The following is an 18,257-nucleotide window of genomic DNA, read 5'->3' on the forward strand; positions in this document are numbered from 1 at the left end:
GCCACATGGTTCGTACTGCATGGTATCACATGCAGGGTCTTCCACTACACGCATGAATTGGCAGCAGTCATGCAGAAACCATTTTTTTGTCTGTAAAGTGCCAAATTTGCAGTTGTAATGATGTACACATGGATATCAATGGGAATACAGGGTGAGTAAAAAAAAAAAAATAAAAAATGTCGGGCCCATTGTTTTAGTGAAGTTCTGCATGTAGCATTTTCAAAATCTAGGATATGAAAGCCCAATTCATAAGCTTTCTTTTAGTACAAGAATCATTCAAATCACTTACGTAGTTTTCAAGTTACAGAGTTTTAAACACAACCACCGTTTTAAGGTTCTGTCCACGGATCACAAAAAGTTCAGTGTTCTTTCAGCAAAACGAAAACAAATCACATAAGGATGTGTGTGAATTGTTTTCGTTTTGCTGAAAGAACGCACACCTTTTTTGTGATCTGTGGACAGAACTTTAAAACGGGGGTTGTGTTTAAAACTCTGTAACTTGAAAAGTACATGAGTGATTTGAATGATTGTTGAACTAAAAAAAAGCTTATGAATTGGGCTTTCATATACTAGATTTTGAAAGTGCTACATGCAGAACTTCACTAAAACAATGGTCCCGACATTTGGGTTTCGTTTTTTTTTACTCACCCTGTATATGAATGTTGGGGAACTTTTGATTTTATTCAAACATCACACTGTGCTGTGACCTGAGTTTCAGCCAAAATTTTTAAAAACTGGCCAAACTTGCTTCATTAGAAAGAAACAATATTTCTTTCATATGTATTTTGTTTTCTTAAAATCGCCAATGAAAATGGTGTCCCAAGCTGTCAAAATCAGAAACAGTGTCCGAAAGGATAATACAGGCCCCCAAAATTATATTTCACATTGTACAAAATACGTAGCACTAAAAGTGATAATGACTGGAAAGCCAATTTCATAAGCTACTGAACAACAAAGAAAATGACACAGATTACTTGTTTCAACAACTGTCAATGACTGTAGTAAGCATATCTTTATTAACAACCATGGTTAGGCAAACAGTATGATTTATAAAATCCCTTTTTTTTTTTAAAGACGGGCCTTCAAAAGGACTTTGTTGAATATTTGTAACTTTTATGAGGTTTTATCGCTGGTGATGTTTGATGACAAGAGTGACGACAATTCTTGAAATCACATTTTTGGTCGAAAGAGGTTTTGGGGTCATTGTGTTTTTAAATGAAGATATTCTTTGAACGCATTGATCAATTTCAGTATTTTTTTTTCAACTAAAAGTAGTTTTCCAGTCATTATTATTTTTGGTGCTACATATTTTTTTAAAATATGAAAAATAGTTTTTGGGGTTTGGGTTCCGCTTTTTTGACTCACCCTGTATCTTTGAAAGTTGCCCTCTGTAGAAAACTATGCCTACGAGACCATGAACATGTAGTTTTTCTGAACTGACACCCAGGATTCTCTCCACAGGTCTTCAAGTTCATGAAAATCCCCCAAATTCGGAACCCAAGCCTGCCCCCTCCCGACCAGCTACCTGAGAGCTACCACTCCAAGGTAGCCCTGATTGGCTGCGGACCGGCCAGCATCAGCTGTGCTACCTTCCTGGCCCGGCTGGGCTACACGGACCTGACCATCTACGAGAAGGAGGACTACATCGGTGGGCTGAGCTCTTCTGAGATCCCCCAGTTCCGACTGGCGTACGACGTGGTCTCGTTTGAGGTGGACATGATGAAAGACCTTGGTGTGAAGGTGGGCTATCGAAATCGAGACGGTCTTTGAATCAGTCCCATTCCTGTTGTATGGAGTAGATCGTCGTCATTCGTTTGAACCCTCCATGTTGATCACACAGGAACATCTGTTGAAGTTAACCACTGCTAAGTCTGTTCGGCCAGCTCAACTAGTCTGTCTCGATTTGTAGTTTCAAAATATTGACTGCTTTGAATGGTGTGGTAAACCTGGCCAAACCAATGGTACAGGTCAGACCAATTGAAAAATTCAAAACTTTGAAACTTAATTTTGAATAGCCTCCAAGATGAAAATTTATTTGCACTTTTCCAAACAGCCCCTTCATGAAATAACAGCAGTGCAAAAAAAAATCATATCCAAGGCACAGTGGTAAAACAGGGTCAGTTAGTTCCTAGGAAAGAACACAACACTAACTACTTATAATCCATAGTTGCTTTGCTAGTACTCATGTCTGTGATCGTACAAATCCTATCCTCATTTTACTGACAGATTGAGCTTGGCAAAGGCCTAGGAGACAATGGATTGACGCTCCAGTCACTGAAAGATTCTGGGTACGAGGGCGTCTTCCTAGGAATCGGACTCCCTCAGGCCAAGCGCATTCCCATCTTTGAGCGGTTGACCAAGGAGCAGGGCTTCTATACATCCAAAGATTACTTACCGGTAGTTGCCAAAGCTAGCAAAGCAGGTAAACTCAACCCATCAGACAGGCTGTTGCATTTTCGTGCGTTCTGCATCATTTCTGGCCAAAATAAAAAAGTGCAAAACTTCTGGTCCCTAGATGTTGGCTGGTTTTGACTACCGGTACCTCCCTCCGTTTTGTTTGGAGGAAGTCAAATCAGCCAACACTTCAGGACGTCAAATCAGCCAACACTTCAGGACCAAGAATTTTGCACTCAAACCATGTTGTATTTTTCCTTTTGTTATTTAGGTATGTGCAGCTGTAAATCTCAGCTTCCCCAGCTTCACGGTAACGTCATCGTCCTAGGCGCTGGTGACACGGCCTTTGACTGCGCCACCTCGGCGCTCCGCTGTGGTGCTAAGAGGGTGTATATCGTCTTCCGTAAAGGCTTCACCACCATCAGAGCTGTGCCTGAAGAGGTCAGTAATACGTACCCTCTCCACCGCCCCAATCCCCCCACCACCCCCAGCTACAAAAATATAGCCTAATGACCAGCCTGTTGACTAGCCTTTTGAGTTGTAACATGCGAAGTGTCAAATTCCTTCACTCTCTGAGAACGCATGAACAATAAAAGTTTAACTGAGCCCATCCGTTTTAGTTGGGAAAATATAGCCAATGGTCAGAAAATGCTTCATGGCCGACTGTGATTTTGCACTCTTTTGAATGAAAGTTCCAAGAATTTTTTAAATGTCTGTTTGTCACATATTGACAAATTGTTCGGTCACTAGTGCATGTCTGTGCATCTTTCAGGGTCTATAGGAAATAGGAATGGTTTATGGTAACTCGCAGTCCCTCTGGTAACTCGCAGTCCCTCTGGTAACTCGCAGTCCCTCTTGGTCCATAGGCTGCATTAGTGACCACATAGCTGGTCAATATGTATAGAATCTTTTATAACACTTCACCCACAGATTCAGTGTCTTGATTGCCCGAGAGCGAGTCACATGACACTTTTTTTTGCTATCTTTCTGTGCTCGGCCAAAAGTACTATACCCGTAGCAACCAAAGTGCTATACCATTAGCGACCAAAGTACTATACCCATGGCGCGGTATTTGTGTGCACATGTATGCTGGTGTGCGCGTTGAGCATTGTGCATAGCGCGTATGGTTCCCAAGAGAGCGCGCCACAGAGTTGGGTTCGAATATTTCGTGAAGGGGTGGTTTGGAAGCGAGAAATACATTTCTACCAATTTTGTACTGAAATTGCAGTATATTTTCACTGTGTTCAGATTTAAATAACTTAAAATATTAAAACAAGTAGAATCTGTGGGTGAAGTGTTATAAAACAAATAGTGAATGCTTTATCTCGTGGTGAAGTCAAACTAGCCTCCCTCAGTGATCCATGGAGCATTCTATTTTCCCTCGGCTTCGCCTCGGGAAAATAGAAAGCTTCATGGATCAACTCGGGAGGCTAGTTTTACTACACCACTTGAAGCATTCAATATTTGTATACTGAGTTTCAAGGACAAACCCTTCATCTTTATTAAAGTTTTAAATGGAAGTTGGGAATTTTCTACCATTTCATATATTCTTATACATGTAGATGGAGCTAGCCAGAGAGGAGCGATGTGAGTTCATGCCGTTCCTGTCTCCACGGAAGGTCATCATGAAGGCTGATCGCATCACTGGCCTGGAGCTATGCCGCACTGAGCAGGACGAGAACGGCAAGTGGGTAGAGGACGAGGAGCAGACAGTCCGTCTCAAGGCAGATTACATTATCTCGGCATTCGGCTCAACGCTCCATGATCAGCAAGGTAGGCTACTGTAGGCAAATTTATAGACGCACTTGTTATCACTTCTGCTGGTCCCAGCTTCTCCTACAAACTTTTTAGCCATTCTGAAATTCTGGAATTTTGTGGTCTCTGGGACTAGCTTTACTAGGGCTCGTTAAGGAGTGATTACTTACATGTAAGGTACCGGCATGATAATAATAATATTGGCTTCTTGAATAGCGCTCATGTCCGTCACGAAGTGACACTCCTGGCACTCTTATTATTACCCTGGCTTTAGCATGGCTGTCATTACGGCGCTCAAGCACTGAAGGCATTTCTTCCTACCAGGTACCCATTTACTACACCTGGGTGGAGAGAGGCAATCGTAGTAAAGTGCCTTGCCCAAGCGCACAAGCACCATGTTCCCCGTCAGGATTCAAACCAAATAAAGTACAGTATTCAAATAAAGTACAGTAACCAAATAAAGTACAGTTTTCTTTGATGTCTTCCATTTATCTTGGAAGTTAATGTTTGTTTGTCATCTCTCCCCCCCCCCCCCCTCCCCCCAGTCAAAGCGGCCATGTCCCCCATCCAGTTCAATTCCTGGGGTTTACCGGAGGTCAGCCCTGACACCATGCAGTCCAGCGAGCCGTGGATCTTCTGTGGCGGTGACCTGGCTGGTCAGGCCAACACCACCGTGGAGTCGGTCAACGACGGGAAAACGGCCGCCTGGTATCTGCATAAATACCTGCAGGTACAGACATTAAAAGACATTCACTCCCTTGTAGATAGGGCAGGCTTCAATATTGACTGGCAAAACACTTATTAGATGTCACTGGGCCTGTTAGCTTGGTGTGCTAATTCATATGGGTCATTTTATCAATTTGAGTTTTCCTGTCCCTGTTAACGTCTGACATCTGACGTCTACGATTTTATAATTCTGATGCACTCCTAAATGCAGTCGCCTTCCAAGAGTGATCATGAATAGCGAACTACCTACCCAACAAATACAAACAATAATTTGAAGTCATTTTTAATGATACTTGAAATGGCATATTACAAAGTACCACGGTAAAAGGGACAGGAAAAATGTCACACTTTGGACCCAATAATTTATGGAATTCCTCGCATACAAATGCAACACAATTTGAGGGGAAGTAGTGCAAAATTACTGGGCCGAAGCTTTCGCTGGTTTGTCTACCTCCCTCTGCCAACACCGAGAAACCAGGTTTTTTTTGGCACTTCTCCCCCCCCCCCCCCCCCCCCGAAAAAAAAACAAAAACAGTTTTATTACACATTACACATATAATAGTTTCATTCTCAAATGTTAAAGAAGTTCCTTGGGAAAGCCTTATAATTGTAAATCTTTCACAGTAACCATCTGTGCCATCACAGTAACCATTTTATTCCTGGATTGGGAGTAGCAATACACGAAAAGTGTCCTGCCCAAGGACACATACACCACAATCCCACAGACTGGATCCAAAACTATAATCTGCAGAATAACCCATAAGATCTTGGGTTCTAGGAACCAGACCACAAGGCCACTACATCCCTAAGATCAGCGAGAATTTGAAGATTAAGAAAGTCATTAACCCTAACCCCTTGAGTACTTTTACTAGAAAGTATCCTGAATCCGCCCAAATCCACCAATTTTGTCATGCAAAAAAATGTTGGTGTCCTCAGTCCATCAAAATCCACCAGTGAGTCCATCATAATCCACAGGTGTAGTACATATACCTCGTACACTCCAAACATGTAGCCAAGGAGTTAAACTGTTGAGATCCTGAATCCATCAAAGTCCCCCAACTGCTCAACATGGAGGTATCCTGAAACTGCCAAAATCCTCAAAATCAGGGGTGAAGATTTTGATGGATGCAGGTACGTTAGGGTTAATTACATGCAATTGACTGTTTCTTTCAGTCCCTCCACGGTCTACCAGTGTCGGCCACCCCCACCTTACCAAAGTTCTACAGTCCCATTGACCTGGTTGACCTGAGTACGGTGATCTGCGGCCTCAAGTTTGAGAACCCCTTTGGCTTGGCCAGCGCCCCGCCCACCACCTCAGCGGCGATGATCCGACGGGCCTTCCAAGCTGGCTGGGGGTTTGTGGTCACCAAGACCTTCACGCTGGACAAGGTAAGAATGCTACAGGATGAGTCAAAAATACTGCAGTAATGCAAAGGATCCATCTTTTTTTCCAAAACCAAGTTGAAGTTTTGAACTTTTTAAGTTTTGTAAGAACGACAGATTCGTTAGTTACCTTGTATGAAAAAAATGAAGTTAATTGCATTCACTGTTTGTCTCTTGTGAACCTTTTATCGACATCGTGCATGAGCTGCCAGGCTGGTCATTAGTCTGCTCCCTGCTCCCTTACATATTGTGCTGATTATAAAGCCAAGGAGTAAAACTGTTGAGATCCTGAATCCATTAAAGTCCCCCAACTGCTCAATATGGAGATATCCTGAATCCGCCGAAATCCTCCAACACAGGGGTCAGGATTTTGATGGATTCAGGTTCGTTAGGGTTAATGACTTGACTGTTTCTTTCAGTCCCTCCACGGTCTACCAGTGTCTACCAGTGTCGGCCACCCAAACATTTTCTGTTTTAGCCTCTGAAGAAGAACTTGCTAAGTTCGCAACGTCAGGCCACATTAATTTTTAGATTATAAAGCGTCTACAGGTTCCAGATAAACAACCATCGCTCCCTCAGTCTGGCTTCCAGACGCACAATTATAAAATTACAACACCGTCTGCAAATGGTGCCCGACTAAATTTAGTGCAAAATATATGGGAGCCAAGAGAGGCCACATAAAGCTTATACTTGATCGTAACCCCATCTAAAAACACATTAAAATTGTGCTGCAGCAGGATTTCAATCAAACCAGTGAGTTTGGCAGTTTTTAGACATCATCTACATTGAAAAAGAAACTTTTTAATTTTGCCGACACGCATGGCTACGGCGACGCGCACGCAGACCAGAAACTGGAGACTATTTTTTAAGCCTAACAGAGTGTCCATTCTTTGGCAGGACATAGTGACCAATGTCTCCCCCCGCATTGTCCGAGGCACCACCTCGGGCCACACCTTCGGCCCCGGTCAAGGCTCCTTCCTCAACATCGAGTTGGTCAGCGAGAAGACCGCCGCCTACTGGTGCCGCAGCGTGAGGGAACTCAAGGACGACTTCCCCGAGAAGATCATCATCGCTAGTATCATGTGCAGCTACAACAAAGAGGACTGGGTCAAACTGGGCAAGATGGCAGAGGTATGCATGCATCATTTCGTCGCTTTGCTCACGAAGTTACAAAAACCTTGAAAATCGATAATTGTTGGATTTTGAGTTTTACTAGCCTTTTTACCCCTCAGTCGAGAGGCTCGAGGGGTATTGTCATCGCCTAGGGCGTCCGTCCGTTCTGACCATACCACCCTTGTGGGGTGATGTTCCTTTCAGGACACATCACCCCACTATTTTCACAATAGAAAAACATCACCCCAGAAGAGAATTTTTAGAAAAGGGATAATGGGAACACAATGCTATCACCCCACAATTCCGTCTGGCTAGACCATCCGGGCAGCTCAGTTTCCGGATGATAACTTGAGTTAGAAATGTTGTTTGGGGTTGAAACTTCGGTAGAGGGTTGCCCTTGGGAGAAGGCAAGTTGGGATTGGTTTTGGGGTCAAAAGGTCAAAGGTCAAGGTCAGCATGGTGAGTTAAAGGTAAATGGTTTCCGGATGATAACTTGAGTTAGAAATGAGATTTTGATGTCTAACTTTGGTAGAGGGTTGCCCTTGGGAGTAGGCAAGTTGGGATTGGTTTTGAGGTCAAAAGGTCAAAGGTCAAGGTCACTGTGGTGAGTTAAATGTAAATGGTTTCCGGATGATAACTTGAGTTAGAAATGAAATTTTGGTGTCTGACTTGGGTAGGGGGTTGCCCTTGGGTACAGGCCAGGTGGGATTGGTTTTGGGGTTCAAAGGTCAAGGTAACCGTGGTGAGTTAAATGTCAATGGTTCCGAATGATAACTTGAGTTTGAAATGAAATTTTGGTGTCTAACTTTGGTAGGGGGTTTCCCATTGGTACAGGCATGTTGGGACTGGTTCTGGGGTCAAAGGGCAAAGGTCAAGGTCACCATGTTGAGTTAAAGGTTCATGGTTTCCGGATGATAACTTGACTCTGGCTGAGGGGTTTCAACAGCAACGCTGTTATTTTTATTATCAAGGAACAATTTGACAAAGTTTCAAAACAAAATATTGTTTACTTTCTTAATTATTGTAAACAAACATTTGACAAAAAGCCTGAAATCCGTGTTTTTCATTTTTACGAAGTGTAAAAAAATGTAAATTGTTCTCACGAAGTGACAAAAAGTCACCTCGTGAGCAGGGCCGGAGGAATTATAAGTTGGTCTACACGCGTCAGGATGGGAGCATACACGCGCGTGCGAACGATGTTGAATAAGAATAGACGCGCGCTCGTTCAACTGTCGTATGATGTAGTAGTCGAAAATGTCTTTTGAAAATATGAATAACTTCAAACTTTTGTCAAATTTGGGATGAAATTTAGTCAAATTTGAGGTTTTTGTCACTTCATGAGCAAAGCGAGATCTGATTGAACTTTTTCATGATATTTAAACCCTGCATTTTAAATTTATAGACAGTTGAAATAATAACGTAAAAGACCGTATTGATGAGGGCACCATAATGCAATATGTAAGCTCTGGAAGGAGGTTCTACATGTCACTTGGTGGTCGGTCGGTCTGTCCCCGAAAAATGACCAAAACTGTTTGACCAAATGCCATGCTGAGGTCATATAAATGCACTCTTGCCGAAAGTTTTTGGCTTTCATTCGATGGATGTGCATGCGCTTCTATTTTGCATATGTTTGTCCCCGGAAAATTGACCAAAAATGAGCCCCCTAAGTTTCCCATTAAATGTAACCAAATTTAAATTTTCAGAAAAAACAAACAGAATAGATTAAATACTTAACAAAATTTGTTTCTAACAATTTGTAAAGTTTTTTATGAAAATTTGTAAATGGTGGCAAAGTAATGTGCAGTAATGTTATGGTCACGTGGCATATAGCGCGCTATATAGCACGCTATATTTTATGGGAAACTTAGAGACTTATTTTGGTAACTTTTCGGGGACAGATTAGCACAATAGCGCAGCATGATTTTTGCGTGGGATTGCGGCCCAGGTTTGTACGCACAATCATTTCATGCAAGACTTTCATGCAAAGCAGCCAGAGCTTATTGTGCACTCACTCTTGTTGAGGTGCAAGTGTAAGTTTATATCTTGCAAAAATAAAAAATTTGAAAATTTTACAATCTCCAATTTGAATTTTTTTATTAAATTGGTGGGGGGGGGGGGGCCTGGTACCCATTTTCCAAATGAGTGCGCTCTTCAAAACTGACCATTATTGTGCATACTTGAAAATATATGCTGATTGTCACGGAACATTGTAATGGATTTGGAGCTTGTATTTCTTCTGTTTTTCATGTCAGAACTTAATTACCATTTATGGAGATAGTTACGGCAAAAATTTCTTTCAAAAAAATCTGCCAGGAGGGGCAAGGTCCCCCCACCCCACCGAGACGGACACTTTTTTGGTGACAGACTGTAGAGCATTCCAAGCACACTATCACTTACGACTCATGGAGGCCCTCCTCAATGGCGGACGCATTGTCACAGCTACAGTACAAAGCAACTGCCCCAGGACAGATTGTCTGAACATTGAAGGGAGTGTATTGCGATAGTGCTTGGAATGATCTACAAGGGCTTATTAGTGAACACAAGAATTGGCATTGTGTGATTGATTTTGCTTCCCTTTCTATAGGACCATGGTGCAGATGCCCTGGAGTTGAATCTCTCCTGCCCTCATGGCATGGGAGAGCGAGGCATGGGCCTGGCCTGTGGCCAGAACCCTGAGCTAGTCCTGAACATCTGTCGATGGGTCCGGGAAAATGTCAAGATTCCCTTCTTTGCCAAGCTGACTCCCAACGTCACGTCTATCGTCGAGATTGCCCGGGCTGCTAAAAACGGTACGTTGTGCTGGGGGTTTTTGCTCCTCTTCTTCACTTGTCTGTTTGTGTCAGTGTAGGGGGATGTATCTGGGGTGCGTTCCACTTTAGCGAACAACGCCAATGTTAGCAATGATTTCCCATTGACTATGCACAAAATTATCGCAAAAGTCAGCAATGTTTGCGTGAGTGGAAACGCACCCTGAAGTAGTGATATCAGTGCTGTCCCTAAGTTTCATTTACAACTGGAAACGACCGATATGTTTATAATCTGAATTCTTCCTCTGGGTATGGATAGGTGGAGCGGATGGCGTAACGGCCACCAACACAGTCTCAGGCCTGATGGGCATCAAAGGCTCCTCCAGCGCATGGCCTGCCGTCGGCAAGGAACAGCGGACGACCTACGGTGGTGTGTCCGGTAACGCCATCCGGCCCATCGCGCTACGCGCCGTGTCGGCCATCGCCAACGCCCTCCCGGGATTCCCCATTCTCGCTACCGGTGGGATTGATTCGGCGGACGTCGGCCTGCAGTACTTGCATGGCGGGGCAGCCGCACTTCAGGTCGGTACAAAATATGTATCTAAAAACCCCAAAGCATTAGGATATGGACAACTGTACTGGGCTCTGTACGTCAACAAGAGAGGGCGCCATTTTAACATGTTTGAAAGCCCAGTGGACGGGACACACTGCGTACACGTACTGGTTCACGCGCGTATAGCGCGAAGTACGCCCCACTTAGTTTATTCTGAATGTGTATAAAGGCATAGCGTTCTCCACATGTGCATCAAGTGTCATTGGTAATGTGTTTGAATGTCGGTCCAAGTGGTCTCCCCCAACTCTCCCTTTCTTACCGTTGAGGGGGTACTTGTGCACGGAACCCACAGTAACCAACAATGCAACCGACTTTAATTGAAGGCTGGTTCCAGATACAGTCAACTTTCCTTAATATGAACCCAGTTATGATGACATTCTGGTTACAACAAAAATTAATTGTATTGTCAAATACAAATTGTGCACATTCTGATGGGGATGAACTTCTTTAAAATTTTCAAAGAAAAGACATGCTCGTGTTGTTATAAAATCTGTGTGTGTTCAATGAGTGTGTATTGAAAGCACAATGCCAGTGGCACAATGAATGAAAAACCGCCTCTCTAGCATACAGTTTTGGGCAGCCCGTCAGATTTCATACTGTAGTCAACAGAACTAGTCAACATTGACTCGGTGGCTTTAGGCAAAGAAAGTCGAATTATGGAACCAGTTAATGCCGGAGGACGTATAAACACAGTCTGACAATGTACATTCGCAGGGGCGGGTGACGGGTTAAATCGTCAAGCTTTTCCCTGAGTCTCCGGTGGTGGACGTGTATACATGTCAGCGGTTGCCATTGTTTTTGCGTACACCGTGTGTTGTACTTGAACTTTGCCGCTGTACACGGCCTGACGTGATAGCACATATCGCTCCATGGCGGGCCTGGGAGTGTTGCAAAATATAAAGTTGCGGTGAAAAGTTTGGTACAAATATTGTACAAATGACTCTCAAGAGTCAGTGTTTGTGGTGTTTGACTACATTTTAGAATTTGGCTGATATGTTTTGTCTTTTTCAAAAATGGTGGTTTTGGGTCCAAAAATAATCCCGGCGTCAAGTGGTTAACCATAGTACTTGCGCGAATTTACTAAACCCTCCTAGTGAGAAGTCAATATTCAGAGCAATGTGTAAAAGCCTTTAAAACCTTGCAAGTTAATTTCAGGTGAAGGGCTATGATATGTCAAAGTAACTTCATCACACAGAGAGTCACTGCAAAAAAAAACACAGTACTGTGGAGAGCAGTGAAGCGTGACCAAATCTGCCTGCTTGCCCTGGGCTTAATCACACACAAGAAAATGGTGCAGGGATTTGAAGTGCTGACTCTATGGATACAACTGGTTTTGCAAAACTTGAAAGGCTGTGAATTGCAGAAGACTAGGAGGGTTAAAAGTGTCTTTAGAGAGGTTCCTCTGCTTCCCTTACACTGTTTTGTATTGTCTTTCTTGCAGGTTTGTAGTGCCGTCCAGAACCAGGATTTCACCCTGATTGAGGACTACTTGACAGGGCTGAAGACGTTGCTGTACCTAGAGAGCATGGATGCCTTTGAGCACTGGGATGGTCAGAGCCCTCCAACAGCCAGGCACCAGAAAGGCAAGATGGTGCCCAAGGTTGCTGACATAGTAGGCAAGGTACCAGACTCCTTTGATTTAAGTGAGAGGTCATGCCCTATTCTCTAGTCTGGAGCTATTGGCTAAAATCAAAGTGTTATTTAAATTTAAAAAAATTTAATCAACTCCAAAACTTAGGAATAATGTAAATTGATAACTGCACAAAAGTAACATTAGACTAAAGATGTTATTAAAAAAAATTAATTGTGACAAATTCTCCTTAACCAGTTCGCGTTGAAGGACGTGATAAAACACACTGGCTGTTTTTGTACCCAGGCACAGCTGACGGGTTAAGACATCAAGATTGCCTCGACTCGCCTCCTGGTGACGTCTAAACATGCTATTACCTCGTGCTTTTTATACACACACAAAGTCCATGTTGTCTGTGGAGGCGGACCGTGTGCTGACCCTTGTGTGGGCCGTTGTGCACAGCCTATTGTTGTACAATTGACGCTCCAGTGCACACCCCGGAGTATAGAAACATATGAGGTTTCAGCAAGAGATATCGTACAAATACTGTTGAAATTACTCTTGCGTATCAGCATTTGTGGCGTTTGGCTGTATATTAGAAATTGGCTAGGAAATTTTGCCTTTTGAAAATTTCGAAATTTTCGGCAAAAGTATACCCGGTACAAAGTGGTTAAACATAAAAGTATACTTAAATATAAATAAAATAAAACTAATCCATGAAGTTCATTGACTACTATGGCCAAATCCAAATGGAAAACCCTGCATAACTGTATGACTGATAAAAAGTAAACCAAAAAAGCACGCCAAGCTTTGTTTACATACGTAATTGCATTTGTTTCCCCAGCATCTACCATCATTTGGACCCTACCAGCAAGAGCGTATCCGTCGTCTGGCCGACTATAAGAGGAAAGTGGCTCCACTGGATGCCACCCCGGACCAATCGGAGGAGGAACGCTCCCTCAACCAACCCAAGAAAACCATCCCAACCATCAGGGTAAAATGAAACTCACGGAACTTCTTAAAAACTCTGGAATAGCCCTGTTCCTTTGCTGAATATTCTATTTGAAGCAAGTTGCCTTCCTGGGCCCACGGGCATCGCCTGGCCATTTTGTACTGCTGGTTTGACCAGAAATCACAAATACACAACAGGTCATAAAGTAATGAGAGATGTATTTGAAAAGTTGTTGGGGAAATTTAAAAGGTTCATAACATGAATTTTTTCTCAGTAACACATTTTGTGCAACTTTCTACTCCTCTTAAATGTATGAAAACTAGTTGACATCCCTTTTGGGTTAAAGGTATTGAAAAGTGCACTTCTTTAAACATGAATATTGTCCATGCATTAATGAATGGTAGGTTTGCGGTAACACCATGTGTTACCTCAAAGTTTGATCTTTCATTCACATGGTGTTACCGCAAACCTCCCATTCATTGATCATGCCCACCATGCAAATCCTTAAGTCTTATTTGTCCATGATTTTCCGGACGACTGTAACTGATATCTCATACATTAAGATTAAGTTTGCAATTTCAGCGTGTTACAAGAAGTCTCTTTTATGAGTTTGTGAGGTTCTGAAATGGACGACGGGCAGAGCATACTGTCCAAAATGTTAAGTTTCCCCAGTTCTTTTCAGATTCTCACAACTCACAGCTGTGATTTTTAGGGTATTTTAATTTATATTTTTGATTTCATATATACAGGAAGTCATTGGCCGCGCCCTGGATCGCATCGGCACCTACGGCGACCTGGACAACACCCAACAAGTGGTGGCGCTCATCGACGAGGAGATGTGCATCAACTGCGGCAAGTGCTACATGACCTGCAACGACAACGGCTACCAGGCCATCACCTTTGACCCCCTGACCCATCTACCGCACGTGACCAAGGACTGCACAGGGTGCACGCTGTGCGTCAGTGTCTGTCCGATCATCGACTGTATCAAGATGGTCGACAGGAAAACGTCTTATGTACCTAACCGTGGGGTACCGCTCATTGCTTCCTCTTAAAAAAAAAATCGATCTCGAGAAATTATTTTTATCATTGCAAATTATATCAGTATTTCCTGGAATTGTTGCTTGATTAAATTCAATGTTGCAAGATCAGGGGACGAATTCATAAATCGCTAAGATGCGTCTTAGGAAGGGTAACTCGTCTTCCCTCGCGACTCGTGCTAGGATCGATTACACCAAACTTAAGACGCGTTCAACACGTCTTAACTTCCTTAGCAATGTGGTTGAACTCATCTTAACATGAGATCGGTCTGAGGGTCGTCTTATCTCATTAAAGCAAGCATTAATTTGTATATCGTCTGGAAATCATTGCCGTTAAAGACGAGTGTCGGCCTAGAGTTATAGTTTTGAGGAAGGAAACTGCTGTAGAAACAGATTTGAAAAGATTTCTGATACGTGGGTAGTTTTAACAAAAATAGCTTGTTTACAAAACTGAATTAGCCTATACGTCGACACCCATTTGACTTTTTAAAATAAAGTGATGAAACGGGGAGCAAGAACGACTTTATCGTATCTTGTGTAGAACTACCTTGCGTGTGAAATTTATTGAGTACAGTAATTTTTCTGGCGAAAAATTGTGTTCTATGCAGGCGCCGGGTTTTGCGCATTTCTTTTCAACAACTGTTTCTTCAAGCGGTAAAATCAAACATGAAACAGTCATCAAATTGGTAATTTTGATGCGTCTTGCTTAAGATAGGTTTTGTGAAATCGCTCTTAGGAGGCGTCTTAGCTAAGATCGATCTTAGAGCAGGGACTCATCTTAAAGTTCCATGATGAGTCGCAAGATTCGTGAAATCGGCCCCTTGTCAAGTACATGTAACCATTTTTTTTTCTTCCAAAACAACTTGTCATGGCATGTTGACAAGATAATCTTTCACAAATGTCCAAATTGCAAAAATCAAACTCCAAAAGTATAAAAATCCAGAAGTGTTTTTTTCATAATGATATACAATTATGTCATGAACTAATTACCGAACCAATTTTGAGTTTTGCCAAAAAAAAATTGTATTTACTGTGCCGTGAAAAAAAAACCAAGCTGCTGAAAATATAACAATGTGGGGCCAAATTATACGTGTTTGATTCTAACAAGCCTACCGTTTGAAAAATGAATTATGCCAGAAATTTTTCATAATTTTCAGATGAGGTGAAGTTAAAATAATGTAAAATAAACTTAAATATATAGAATAACATGTTTTAAAGTCACACATATTAATTTTTGCAGGAAAAAAAGTTACATTTTAGTTTCAGTATTAAGTCAGCTTTTGTTCACTTTATTATTTAGTACTTTAAACATATTACAATAAGACTTTGTAATGACTTTAAAGATGCCAAAATAAATGATAATAAATTACAAATTTTAATAGTGGGTACCGAATATCAGTATTTTTAGTTTTTCGGATGACAGGTATACTTACGCACAACTGAGGAAAAAGAAATTGTTTTGTTAACCGTATGTATATCCATGTAGCGTGTGCTTTATTTTATAGTTTTCGTTTTACTTCAGTTATAATCGCACTTTTATTCAGTTGATTGCAGTGAAAATGGTTCCTTGATTACTGTGGCGTATGTTTGTGTGTATGTAATCAGGGAACTAGACTACAGTGATTTTTTTCTTGCTACTGTAAAATGTGTGTTTTTTTAAGTGAAAGGATTGTGGGTTCTAATAAATTAACAAAGATGATGGAACAAATATGTAGTATTCAGCAGATAGATTTTCAAAAAAAATGATACAATCTGTTCAGATTTCCAAAGATTGGTTGAAAAATACACTTAATAATAATACATAAATATATAAAAGTGGATATTTATAAAGCGTACGTATCCACCAGGACTTGTGCTGAAGGCGCTACATCATTATTACCCCTGCTCATTGGGCACATGGAACATTCCAAAAACCATCTCAGCTCCCTGGGGAGTATACAGCTCGATGCAGCCTGTTAGGCGCAAGGAAGCTAATTCGATCACAATAACCATCTCTGCCCTCACAGGTACCCATTTACTCCTGGGTGGAGAGAAGCAATGAGTGACAAAGTGCCTTGCCCAAGGGCACACGCACCATGACCCCGCCAGGACTCGAACCCACAACCTGCAGCTTTACCCAGAGACCACGAATCAGTGCCCTTAACCACGAGGCCACAGCACTCCACTTATAACTATTCATAAATGCATTGTTTTTGAGAAAGTGGCTATTTTTGAGGAAAATTTTATTTAGAAAACATTGGTAGTTATTTTTTAGTGGTTACGCATTTTATACTTGCGTTCAAATTTGAAATAATCAGCCTGATTAATAGCTTAATGTAACGGCAAAGTTTTGTCTTATCATTCCGATTGCAAAATAATATATATATATTTTCAAATATACTTAAATATCAGGATAGTTTCAGCCAAAGGAATGCCAAATGTTTTTGTAATAAATGTAGTGCAGTGGATATAAAAATGAAACATGTCTGATTCCTTTTGTGGTGGCCTTTCATAGTAAGATTTATGTTTATAAATTCCCATGAAGTCTGAACAGTTTTATCATTACATGTACATGCAGTCGACTGGTATTATCTTGCTGTACCTTGTGCAATCTTAACCCCTGGTATTTTTTAATTAAGTACTGAAGTGGATGTGTTTAATTCTGAAATGTACCGTACAGGTTTTTTTCTTTGGACACAATTGGGAAGGGCCGATAAAATCGTACAATCAGGCATGTACACTACATGGACTAAAAGTGTAGAAATGCACCCTTCTCACTATTCATTCAGGGGGAGACAGTTCGCATGTACGTCACAAAAAAAGTGCAATTTTTTTTCATATGGATTTTTTGGGTGGGGGGGGGGGCGCTAGACAAAAGTGGCGGTTCTACGGGGGGGGGGGGGGCGCTAATGCTCTGAATAGTCAGTCACTGTTTTCATATCTACACGGCCAAGGGTTAGTGAAAGCACGCGCAAGCAGCCGACGGAGTTGAGGTTAATATGGTTATTCAATATTCGCAATAAAAACTCAAAGACACAGACGATGACATTTCATGGAATGGGAAGAATTTATTCACAAAATAGGTTGCAAAATTTAAATATCCATACAAAAAATGAATCCCTGGCACAGGTCAAACCCTTGGGACCTAGCAGAAAACGTAAAATGGAGGACCATTTTATTTTTAAAATGGTAGTAAAGTTAACACACTGTTGTTAATTCATGTCCCTGTTTCATCGCTTCTCAACCTTTTGACTGTGCAGGTCATGTGTAGTATATAACCTGGACAGTTACAGAGGTTGTGGAATGCTCGAAGACATTTCCGTCATTTTTCGGGTATATGTAGCCTAAGGTGTGATGAAATAAAAACGACTATTGTTTCTGTCTTAAAATGAGTACAAAAGGTACTTTTGAGAGCTGTTTTTCAAGTCCTGTCATGCCTGTTTCGACCCGAACGTGCAATTTGTGTAAAAGTCGTCGTTGCGGGCAGCAAACAAAACACAGTAAATCGTGACGTAATAAACAGGACTCCCGATGCAGGGTAGCATAAACGAGTCCTGTTTATTACGTCACGATTTACTGTGTTTTGTTTGCTGCCCGCAACGATGACTTTTACACAAATTGTACGTTCGGGTCGAAACAGGACCTGAAAAATAGCTCTCAAAAGTACCCTTTGTACTCATTTCATGACAGAAACAATAGTCGTTTTATTTCATCACACCTTAGGCTACATATACCAAAAAAATGACGGAAATGTCTTCGAGCATTCCACAACCTCTTTAATGACAATGTATAATAAGGACGTTTACTGGTTCTTTTTTTTCTTTTTGGAATTTGGGCATAACTGGGTGATTCAAACTTCAGGTTTTTACATCAAAGTAACCGACTTCTTTTTGACCCCTAAAATAGCTGTTAAAGATACCTTACTAAGTTTGGGAGGAACAAAAACAAACCACACGCCTATCCTGTCAACAAGTTAAGTTCTTTC

The 18,257-nt window shown here is 41.7% G+C and overlaps 1 protein-coding gene across 1 annotated transcript in view; it reads left to right on the plus strand.

Annotated features, from left to right (window-relative positions):
- Nucleotides 1-16,113, plus strand: part of LOC119728305 (dihydropyrimidine dehydrogenase [NADP(+)]-like) — a 33,295-nt gene extending 17,182 nt beyond the window's left edge. Inside the window, exons 5-16 of the mRNA XM_038200496.1 lie at nucleotides 1,462-1,740; nucleotides 2,227-2,422; nucleotides 2,666-2,835; nucleotides 3,957-4,167; nucleotides 4,695-4,879; nucleotides 6,049-6,264; nucleotides 7,156-7,389; nucleotides 9,956-10,160; nucleotides 10,438-10,700; nucleotides 12,173-12,352; nucleotides 13,146-13,295; nucleotides 14,003-16,113. Coding sequence (XP_038056424.1) covers nucleotides 1,462-1,740; nucleotides 2,227-2,422; nucleotides 2,666-2,835; nucleotides 3,957-4,167; nucleotides 4,695-4,879; nucleotides 6,049-6,264; nucleotides 7,156-7,389; nucleotides 9,956-10,160; nucleotides 10,438-10,700; nucleotides 12,173-12,352; nucleotides 13,146-13,295; nucleotides 14,003-14,308 — 2,595 coding nt within the window. The 3' untranslated portion in view covers nucleotides 14,309-16,113. The remainder of the gene's footprint in view (nucleotides 1-1,461; nucleotides 1,741-2,226; nucleotides 2,423-2,665; nucleotides 2,836-3,956; nucleotides 4,168-4,694; nucleotides 4,880-6,048; nucleotides 6,265-7,155; nucleotides 7,390-9,955; nucleotides 10,161-10,437; nucleotides 10,701-12,172; nucleotides 12,353-13,145; nucleotides 13,296-14,002) is intronic.
- The last annotated feature ends 2,144 nt before the right edge of the window (nucleotides 16,114-18,257 follow it).

Source organism: Patiria miniata, unplaced genomic scaffold (assembly GCF_015706575.1).
Source record: "Patiria miniata isolate m_02_andy unplaced genomic scaffold, ASM1570657v1 HiC_scaffold_20, whole genome shotgun sequence".
NCBI classification, from domain to species: domain Eukaryota; kingdom Metazoa; phylum Echinodermata; class Asteroidea; order Valvatida; family Asterinidae; genus Patiria; species Patiria miniata.